The sequence below is a fragment of the Plectropomus leopardus genome, chromosome 10, assembly GCF_008729295.1.
Source record: "Plectropomus leopardus isolate mb chromosome 10, YSFRI_Pleo_2.0, whole genome shotgun sequence".
Lineage (NCBI taxonomy): Eukaryota > Metazoa > Chordata > Actinopteri > Perciformes > Serranidae > Plectropomus > Plectropomus leopardus.
The window spans coordinates 32,407,783-32,418,771 of NC_056472.1; the positions used below are offsets into that span (position 1 = coordinate 32,407,783).

The following is a 10,989-nucleotide window of genomic DNA, read 5'->3' on the forward strand; positions in this document are numbered from 1 at the left end:
GGTCCTGAATTCCTGGAAATGTCCTTAAATCTGAGTAAATTTGTCAAATTCTAGAAATGTCCTTAAATCTGAGAAACGTCTTTATATCCTAGAAATGCCCTGAAATCTTAGAAATGTCCTTAAGTACCAAAAAAATCCTGAAATCCTAGAAAAGTCCTAACATCTGAGAAATGTCCTGATATTCTCAAAACATGTACGGGGCTGTGGCCCCTGGCCTCCTGTCATTTTGCAAAAGTGGCCCCAAAGCAAAGCGCTTTGAGTTTTCCTGCTGTAGCCTATTAATTTTCAAAATACCATAACACACGTGATGCTCTCAAGATCAGAAACAAAAACCAATGATCAGTAAGGAAACTCTGATGACTCAAACATTTCATGATTTTTTAGATTTCTCAGGCATCTCTTTCTAAAATTCAAATACGAAAAAAAAGTCCATCAGCGTCTCTAACGTCTCTCGCTGAGTTCAGCCACTAACTGGACTCTGATGCCATCTAGTGGAGAATTCGGGGTACGACGTCTCATCAGAATTTGTAGAAATCTTTATTCATAGTCAGTCAAAAGTACATTTATCCCCTAAGGCCATGACACTCTCAGAACATCGGGAGGCAGCGTTGCAGTCGACAGTAAAAACAGAGAGAATCCTAAAACCACGTTTAAACCAAACGGCAACACCCGCCGAGGACGTCGGTCAGAGGCGTTCAGCCGGACAGGGACACAGTCACAGGTGTGTGAAACAAAACTTTCCTACAGTGGCTGTGGAGGACGTGCAAACTGCCCCAAAGTCCTCCAAAAATGTTAAAGTTCACCGTCTCACTGAAGAGGTCAACTCTTCGGGGGGGATGTGCGATGTGGACATTTCTCCTGCTGCAACGTGTAAACAGAAGCGCCGACATAAAATTAGGAAAACACAACAACAGATGAGCTTTGTTCTGTCCTATTTACAAAGGAAGAGGAGTCTAACCGGAGTGAAGTCGTCTACAGGTGAGGAGGGTACATTCGTCAAACTAAGAAAAAGAGCAGGATGTCGTCTTTTCTTGCACAGCCCCAAATTTGTTCAAAAGTCTGTGAGGGATTTTCTTCTTCGTTTTGGGTTTTTCAGCAGTTCATCCTTCTGCAGATGTTGAGTACCCAGAAAGATACAGAGCTTGACACGTTAGTCGACAGTGTTTAACGCTTTGAAACCCGAGCAATTTATCTGGATTTCTTTCAAAAACATGGAAGATGGTAATAAAAAAGGCAAAGAAAAAATAACCCAAAAACACCAATAAATTAGTAAAAAGTAAAAGAAAATTTCCTGAAAATTACAAAAAAAAGTTTTTAAAAAATTACAATGCAAATGACCTTGAAAAGGTGCTTAAAATTAAATTAATAATTCTGTAATATCATTTTAAATATGTAATCATAATAATTATTAATATAGCTTCCCCCTAAATTTTTCTTTTTCCTCCAAGACATTTCCCCAGCTTGATTGAATACATTTAGTTTACCTCATTTATTGCAATTTTTGAAATTTTTAACTAAAAACTTACAAGGGAAAATTAATAATAATCCTATAACAAAATATTAAAAATATGTAATTAGAAATATTTTTCCAATGAGATTTTCCTGTTTTTCCCTTGAAAATTTTTTAAATCAATTTTTAAATCATTAATTTATTGAAATCTGTGGAACATTTCTTACCCAACTGCACACGGCCTTTTTTCCCCATATTTTCAAAAGAAATCGCAGCTTTTTGCTGTGGGCTCAAAGGTTTAATACTTGTGAAAGGTGTCCAAAAGCAGCAGAAGAACAATGATGTCGCTCCAGGTTTCGAGGGGTTAACTTCACTCAGAAATAAGTGAATTTGCTTTGTAGAAATAGACAAAAAAAGGGCCGTATTACAATATAATGTGGGGGACAAAAAAAGCACAACAGACACGAAATCCTCTCCGTTTATACACGCAAATAAAACATCTGCAACTGTGCCGCGGCTGTCAAAACGTGGGACATTAAAAACAAATTGGGTTTGAGCCATCCTGAGAACAATCTGAAAATAATAAATACACCCTGGCCAGAATCGTGGAGCGAGGTCCTGTTGATTGAGGATGTGTGTGTGTGTGTGTGTGTGTGTGTGTGTGGGTGTCTGAATCTGTGTGTGTGTGTGTGTGTGTGTGTGTGTGTGTCAGATAACTCAGTTCAGGCTGTTGGTGTGTTAGTATCCTTGTAGTCCGTTATAAACCTTCTGTACAGATCCCTGCTTCAGAAGACTGCGGATACCTGCAACAGCACAAAAACAACGCTTAACTACGGCAACGAAAACAGTTATCAGAAAAAAACAAAAATGTGTCGTGATTCTGTTTGCTCTGATCTACGGTGGCCCTGAGGGTCAAAACTCTACAGCATTTCAGAAAACATACTGCCGGTGCTGTGGTTGCTTGCATGATTAATTTTGCAACATAGACTTTTTTCTTTTCTTTTTTTTAATTTTATCTCTTTCAAACTTTGCTGTCTAAAACAATAAAAAGAAGAAAAATCTCAGTCTGCTGCGCTGCATGACGTGTACCAGTTTGATTTCAATAAAAACTTCAGTAAAAAAATAAAATAGTAACATATCCCTCAGACAGCTCCTGTCACCACAAATGTCCCAGCGTGTCCTTTAACCCTTTGTTGACTCTCACCGTCTTTCTGCTGATCATCGAGCTGCGTCTGAGGGAACTCCACATCGAAGGTGATGATGAGCGAACCTCGGATGTTGATGTTGTCGAAGTTCGGCAGACCCTCTCCTTTCTTCCACATTCGAGCTCCGGGCTTAGTGACCTTATCTCTCACTATGTGGACCTGTCGAAAAACACACATGCAGTCATTCTAATCACTCTACTGTACAAAAAGTACAAGTACATACATTTCAGATAACAGCATGTACATTGTGGTAATGACTGAAAAGGTACAGGCTCATATTTGCTTATCCTACATAAAATCCTGCATTACATTAAGCTGCCCCGCAGAATATGATAATAAAAATGAGAAAAGCAAAAACAAATTCAATCTGTAACTCTCAAAAACAGCCTTATAGGCCATTCGTTTAAAACTCAATAGCTTATTACACATTCTTAAATTCACATTCTTAAAATCTAACCCCAACAACAGAAACACATCTTTTAATCCCCTTTTTTAATCTTTTGGACAGTAAACATCTCTTAACCAGATCTGTACTCCTGTACTGAAAAGAGTCTTTAATAACGTGAATCTTAAAACTGCCCCCTTTAGGCACTGAGCTCTGTAAAAATATCAGGCGTGTGCAGAACCTTGTGTCCATCCAAATGTACGACGTCCATCTCGAAGCCGACCAGCGCCTCCACCAGGGAGATGGTGACGTTGGTGTACAGGTCGTCTCCTCTGCGTTCGAACACAGGATGTCTGAAAAGAAAAGCATCCCCACATCACGTTACTGTGCGACACTTTTATATTATGTATGTTATATTCTGCAGTATTTCATTTCAAACCACAGACACGCAGGAAACACATACTTCAACACTTTGATGCGGAATCGCAGATCTCCAGGTTCCCCGTCGATGTGAGGTTCCCCTGCGGTCACACACATGACGTTAACAACAGGTAATATTTGGAAAAACAAACAAAAATGATTCACCTCAGGGTTTACACTAAATTACCTTCTCCAATAAAAGGGTACTCCATTTCGTCCCTCACTCCCTGTTCAATTTCTACCTCCAAGGTCCTCTCTTCGTTTACCAGCCTGTGATTAAAAAAGCACAAAATAAAAAACACTTATTGTGATGTTAGGCTTGTACAACGTCAAATACACACTCAGCTGCCAGTTTATCAGGCACATCCGGCCAAAACAAATGCGCTTTAATCAAATATCGCTGCAGTAATAAAGGTTATAATGATCAGTTTTGTTGGGACTGAGGTGATGATTCAACTGTGTGAGGATTTTACAGGATGTAGTTTTCATCTTAAAGATGTGTTACTATTCTTTATGCCATCCTCATGAATATAAATACAGTGGACAAAACAACAGAAACACCAGTCAGTATAACCCAAAATACAATTCAACACCACCAGAGACTGCAGCCCCCATACAGTTAAAATAAGCGCCCCTCTAAAAGTATTTTAGGACAGTTGCAAAGTAAAAACTGGACCCAATATTAACAAGCCACATATCCTCTGAACATTCAGACACTAGATTTTATTTTTCAGACGGACATATTGAGGGAAAATGAGCTTTGTTTGAAACATGTCTCTGACTGGTTTGTCTTCTTCTTCTAAGCCTAACTCGCGGCAGACTGTCCTCCCTGCTGTTGGATGCGTGTTATATAAACACTTTTTCATCAATTCATTTTATCAGCAATCCTTTAAATAAAACGGAGACGCAGATAATCTGCAAAATGCCAAATATCGGCCCCGATAATCTGCCAGGTCTGTTGACCTCTAAATCAAACTCAAACAAAGTTTAAACCGCGATAAAACTTGTGTTTTCTTTGCTTAATAAAATGATTATTATTTAAATCCAACCATTTCTGGAGAGGTAAAAGAGAACATTATTAGAGTGATGAGATCTTTTACTGAGCTCATTTCAATCAATAAGATAGCAGATAAAAACAATGTCTAAAAAAGAGCAACGTTAAATTCATACGATCCACACGACTTTTACTGCACTTCAAAACAAGGTGGTTGGAGGAGAAGGGGAGACCGTGTCCACTCAGAGGACAGGACGTCCTTTCACACCGCTGGCACAGCGGTACGAAATACGATGATCAAGTCTGGGTTGCAATCTAACTTTTAATAGTCAGGTGTGTTCCCAGCATTATCGAGGACGGTTATGACAATAGTAGTTTGGCCCACAAGCAGTGACTTACTTTACATTGGGACACTCGTCGCACACCATCTCCTGAGTCATCTGGAAGCGTCCAGGTCCGAGCTGCGTCGTCCTCATTTCCTGTCTGCAGTTGCACTTCCTCTTGCCGGGGGCCTCTTTGGCTACAGGCTTGTTACGCACAACCTGTGACACAAAGCAGTTTCAGAAAAGATCATCAACAAAAGTGAATTAGCAGGGAGAAGATCACATGATACATCAGCTGCAAACCTTTGACTGACAGCTTAAAAAAAATCAATGTCTGTCAATCAAACACACAGCTGTGACCGATCCCACTTTGTATTGCAAAATTCAGATATGTTTAATGAGTGCAGGTTGTGAACTTAAACCTGTTAAAAAGAGACGATAGATTGCTTTCTCATTGCCAGTAGAGCGGAGCTGTGTACACGGCTCCGCAGCAGAGGAGTGTGTGTGTGTGTGTGTGTGCGTGAGTGTTGTTTGATGTATCCTTTAACAGGTAAACAGTAGGGAGCAGCATGGACAGAGGACTGAAAACTTTGAGATGATTACTTCTTTTTATATCTCTCACTTATTCGGTGTCTCTTTCAAACTCGGCGCAGACTAATGTGGATTCGATGTTTGAGCACGGCCCTGACAGAGACAGACGGTAAGTGGTTAAGGAGCTAAAATGAGCGCGCTCACTCCGGTGTTGTGTTTCCGTCAATGCTGATCAAACCTGGAGGAGATAAACACCCGTGACTACTGCAGAGTCATTTGACTTGGGTGTGAATACAGATTCAAATCTTTCCCATTGCATTAAAAAGCCAGATGTTGGCGTTTTTTGTTCTTTCTTTGTGCTGGGGAAAAAGGGGGTTTTAGAAAACAGGATTTCCTCCTCACCTCCACAAAGTTCCCAGAGTACACCTCTTCAAGCGTGACCTCCAGGTCTAGTATGATGTCATTTCCTCTGGGGATGTTCCTGTCCTGTTGCTGTCGGTTACCGCCAAACATGAACCCGAAGTCACCAAAGAAGCTACAGAAGGAGGACAGAGGAAGAGGAGACGTTTAGTGCAGACAGAGAAGGGCAAAAACACAATTTAATCTGGGACTTTTATTATCATCATCCTGTCTCTGCAAATATTTATAAAAACTCTCAGCTACCAATAACTGAGAGCCAGAACATTTAATATCCGTGTTTTTTTAGAGCATATTTAAGGAAATATCCCAGAAACACAAAAACATCGCCACCCAGTCTAGCTGCATTTTAAATCCATGTCTGTCCAGACTCGTATAATATACGTAACGAAGACTCCATAAACACAGCACAGGACATTTATAAAAAAGAATTAAGTTTACTTTTTTTGTCATAAAACACATCTTTACCCCAACAGCACAGAAGATTTCTACAATCTGCACAGTCTCAAAAAAAGTGTCCCCAATTCAGTATCCGACCAAATGTCTCCCCTTCTGTTCCTCAGATATGACGTTTAGTTATGACAGAAAAATGTTTTTGCAGAACATTACGATGTCACAGTAAAGTTGACCTTCTGGATTTAAAATGTCATCACTTCATCATTTTTCTGTTAGACGTGTGAAATGTTATCAGAGTTAGTGCATGAATTTCCAAGTCATTGCAAAACTTTTTTTTATGAGGTCTCAGTGACCACCAAATTCTTATAATTTCATTTTTGAGTCCAAGTGGATATTTTTGCTAATTTAGAAGAAATTCACTCGAGGCGTTCCTGAGATACTGCGGTCACAAGAATGGGATGAACAGACAACCCAAAAACATAATGCCACAGCTGACGCTGGCACAGAAGGATTAAAATCCAAAGACAATTTCTCAGTTATTGCGATCGATGTCTAGCTTTCTCTCTGTCTTTTTTTGGTTTAATGACTGAAAAATCCAACTGGAAAAAAAACAAACAAATAAAACAGCCATGTTTGGTTTGAGAATCAGTGTCACACTGACTCAGTTTGGGTCAGTTTGACCCATCAACCTCAATAATCCACATTACACAACGTCAGCAGTGGAGATGTCAACTTTTTCTTTTGGTAAAGAAAAAATATGTTTTTTTTAGCTGTAATCTTTCAGTGCTGTGTGCACCACAAACACAATTATACTTTTTAATGTTGTGTGTATCTTATTATGTTTTGAATGTATTCTTTGATCTTTTTTTACTTTTGGAGAAGCGCTCTATAAATAAAATGTATTACTATTATTATTCATTATTCTCATCTCAACTGTACTGAGGTGGAGGACGAAAATGTGACCAAATATGACCAAACTATCTGCAGGGCTGAACAGTACCACGATCAAGTGAGAAATACTCTTTGTCTTTTACATTAACCATTCAGCCGCATACAATAAAGCCTATTATTGACTTTCAGTGGCACATGAAACCAACCTGGAGAAGATGTCGTTGTGTGAGCTGTGGTGACCCTCTTTGAGTCCGTCCTCTCCGTACGTGTCATACTGTTTCCTTTTCTCCTCGTCTGAAAGCACCTACAAATACACAACCTGTCAGACACAGGGTAACAAATTCTACACTGTATTTATTACAATGTAAATTACAAAAAAACAAACTCAAACGCCTCTTTTACACAGACTTCAATATCAGAGTGTTTTCAAAAGCAGTATTAATTTGCATTGTGATTTGCATCATACCGTACAGCTGTTCATGTGCCGCAGCATTCACGAAAATACCAATCTGATTTTGATATTATAAGAAACTTTCATATCATGATAATCAATATTTTGACTTGTTGAAATGACATCATACCATTATACATGGCAACAACAACCCGTTTTTTGTTGTTTGCAAACTAAAGAAATGAGAGATATTTTCTGTTTAGTTTTTACTGAACTTATTACTGATCACAATTATCATTATCACAAAAATGCTCTGTAATATCATGATGTAATTTTAGGGCCATATCGCCCACCCCTACTTATCATAGTTTTTTTCATTACCATAAATGTTTTTTATTCTTCCACCACACAGTAGAAGTATACAGCTGCCCACTGGAAAATAAATTAAGTACTGAAGTGCAGTAATTGTGTACATGTACTTATGTACATTCTGCCACTAATTATTTACACTCCCACTCTGAGGTTTCTACCATTTTCTACCAATTTTGTTGTAATATTCTTGAAACAAATGGTGTAATATTTTTCAGCATTTTTCTCATATCAAGAATATCGTTATTGCAAAAATGACCTGAAAAATCGCTATTATCGCCCATCCCTACTGATCTCTGTTATTTTATTTACCTTATTTTCTTTATTTATTCTTCCACCACTGAGCAGAAGTATAAAGTTGCACAAAATGGAAATCAGATAAATTGAGTAAATGCACCTATTTACATTCAACCAGTTTATTTTTGCGGAGCAAATGTGAAAATTTGATAGGGAAACACCTGCAGATGTTATCTGAATGCACTCCTGATTAATCCACGTCTGTTTTTCCAGAATACCAGCTGTTACAGCGAAACAACCAATCAGAAGCAGCCACACGGTTTAGTCGACCAATCACAGCGCCCGAGCCGTTTCCAACAACAACCAAACAGCTAACGTTCAAAAAGTCTTTTGTATCACTGCCTCCGGCTCTTCCGCACAAAATATTAACACAAATACATCTATTGTTTGTTAAATTCACAGTTTAATAACAGCTATGCAAAGAAAGTTTGAAGTTTTAGGTTTCAAAATAAGTTGAAAGAGTGTCCAGCTATCGCGAGCACGAAGCACACAACAATACACTCACCTCATAAGCTGCTCCCAAATCTGCAAATTTATCCTGAGCTTTTGGGTCGTCCGGGTTTCTGTCGGGGTGTAGCTGCAGAGCCAGCTTTCTGTAGGCCTTCTTTATGTCCCTGATTGATGCACTCTTGCTCACCCCCAAAATCTTATAAAAATCTCGCCTACAAAAGACAGGAAGGTAACGTTAACAACCATTATTTTAGACACCGATAAAGCAAAAATGTCAAATTTAATATAAACAGCAGCCGGGGAACTGTTATTATGTTTACAAGGTGATTTATTTTGGTTACAAGCAGCTAGTTAGCCACAAAGAGGGAAGCCGGCCGGCTGAGCTTCACTGGTGACGTTATGGATGCTAACAGCTAACTCCAAGCTAACTACTCATTCAAAACACGGCAGGTACGATCCTGAAGATAACGCTAGATAACAATAAAACACGTAAAAACAGTCTTAAGCAGGTTAGCTCGGTGTGTGATCCTGATCCAGTTGGCTCCACACATGTAGGACCGGTCTGGACCAATCACAGTGAAACATGTGTACCACCTGGCGATGCTGCCTGACCGCACACACAAACACGGAGGACTCACCCGGCCAGCACCGCCGTGATAACGTAGAGCAGCAGGCAGCACACATGGCAGAGGTTCATCCCTTTGTGAGCCATGGATCCAGGTGTTTCTGAAAGGAAGGAGCGAAAACAGATCAGCCGGCTTTTGAAGGTTGGATCCCGGCTGCCAGTCAAGAGCTTCTTCCTCCTGTCAGAGAGAGCCCGCCCACCTGATGACGCTGAATCCGCCTCTCAGTCCAAACCCCGCCCACTCTTAAAGAAACATGCATCATTTTTAATTTAAATAACTTTATGTGGCAGATCCAATATGAGTGCCCTCTAAGTTCTCCTTTAAGTGGAGAAAACGTGATGAAGTGCCCCACAAAATGCCCATCGGCGGAGAAATCCTAAAATACCCTCCAGCAGAGCAAACATGATAAAGTGCCCACTACAGTGCCCTTCCAGCAGAAAAAAAAAAAAAAGTAATGAAGTGCTCATGAGAGGACTGTTCAATCAAGAAAACATGATAAAGTGCCCTTCCAGGGTGCCCCTCTAGTGGAGAAAACGTAATGATGTCCCTACAGAGTGCCCATTAATGGAGAAATCTTAAAGAGCCCTCTAGCAAAGGGAACACGATGCAGTGGCCTCCCAGTAGAAAAACATGTAATAAAGTGCCGGCAAGGACACCTTAAATAGAGAAAACATGATAAAGTGTCCTTCCAGGTTGGCCTTCTAGTGGTGAAAACATAACAAAGTGCCCCACAAAGTGCCCATCTTTGGAAAAAGTAAAGTGCCCTCTAGCAGAGCAAAAATGATGTAGTGCCCACATTGGTACCCTTCCAATAGAAAACATGTTATAAAGTGCCTCAAAGGGACCCTTACATGGACAAAACATGATGAAGTGCCCCAGTGGAGAAACTTGATGCAGTACCACCAACTGTGCCCTTCCAGTAGAAAAAAAATAATAAAATGCCTGCACACACTTAATGGAGAAAACATGACAAAGTGCCCTTCCAGGATGCCCTCTAGGGGAAAAGTAATAATGTGCCCTTTAGGGTGCCCTTCAAATTGAGGAGAGGTGATAACTTTCCCCTCTAGGTGCCCTTCAATGAAAAAAAAAACATAATAAAGTGCCATCTCGGGTGTCCTTTTAGTGGAGAAAATGTGGTGGGTGCTCTTCAGTGGACAAATCGTAATGGATTGTCCTCCAGGTGCTATTTCAGTTGAGAGAAAGTGGTCTGGGTGCCCTTTTAGTGGAGAAAATATGGTAAGGTGCCCTGTAGGGTGGCTGTCTAGAAGGAAAAAGTGATAAAGTACCCTAGGATGCCCCTTCAGATTGCAGTTCAATGGTACTTTTTCAGTAGAGCTCACATGACGAAGTGCCTTCTCCTTTTGGTATATATGTGTGTGTGTGTGTGTGTGTGTGTGTGTGTGTGTGTGTGTGTAGAAAGATAGAGAGAGGGAGAGAAGAAAAATAAACATAAAATAGAAAAATGTGATGATATGCCCTTTTGGGGAAGCAAATGCAACAAAGTGCCCTCAGGGGAACCTTCCCTGTGGATAAAATGCAGTAAAGTGCCATCTAGGATGCCCTTAAATGGAGAAAGTACACAAAAGTGCCCTTTTAGTGTGTCTTTCCTGCAGAGATATTGTGATAACGCGCTATAAAGGCAGGATTTGTGGCTCGCTGGTACCAAAACCACATGCAGCTGGTGCCCTTTTTACTTTATTCCTTCCACCCTTTGCCCCTCAGTCCACCACTGTCTAAATCCAGCACAATTAGCACTTTGCAGACTTTACACAGCTCGCAAAGGCGGAGGTTAAAGCGCGCCCCCGCGAGCTGCGCGCAACAGATGTCAGCTCGGGTGTCAGAGA

At 40.3% G+C, this 10,989-nt stretch overlaps 1 protein-coding gene across 1 annotated transcript; it reads right to left on the minus strand.

Annotated features, from left to right (window-relative positions):
• Nucleotides 1-1,912: 1,912 nt before the first annotated feature.
• On the minus strand, nt 1,913-9,332 carry dnajb11 (DnaJ heat shock protein family (Hsp40) member B11). The gene is made up of 10 exons (XM_042494798.1): nt 9,158-9,332; nt 8,575-8,731; nt 7,219-7,316; nt 5,711-5,843; nt 4,854-4,996; nt 3,648-3,730; nt 3,504-3,561; nt 3,282-3,393; nt 2,655-2,814; nt 1,913-2,253 (listed from the first exon to the last, which is right to left on the minus strand). Exons 1-10 carry the CDS (start codon nt 9,229-9,231, stop codon nt 2,189-2,191), a joined length of 1,083 nt encoding a protein of 360 aa, XP_042350732.1. The 5' UTR covers nt 9,232-9,332; the 3' UTR covers nt 1,913-2,188.
• Between the last annotated feature and the right edge of the window lie 1,657 nt (nt 9,333-10,989).

Coding starts and splice junctions, on each gene's coding strand:
- dnajb11 (XM_042494798.1), bottom strand. CDS start 9,231: ATGGCTCACAAAGGGATGAACCTCTGCCATGTGTGCTGCCTGCTGCTC. Junction 5,844..7,218: donor CACAACGACATCTTCTCCAG/GTTGGTTTCATG, acceptor CTCCTTCTGTAG/CTTCTTTGGTGACTTCGGGT. Junction 3,394..3,503: donor TTCCGCATCAAAGTGTTGAA/GTATGTGTTTCC, acceptor TTTTCTTTTCAG/ACATCCTGTGTTCGAACGCA.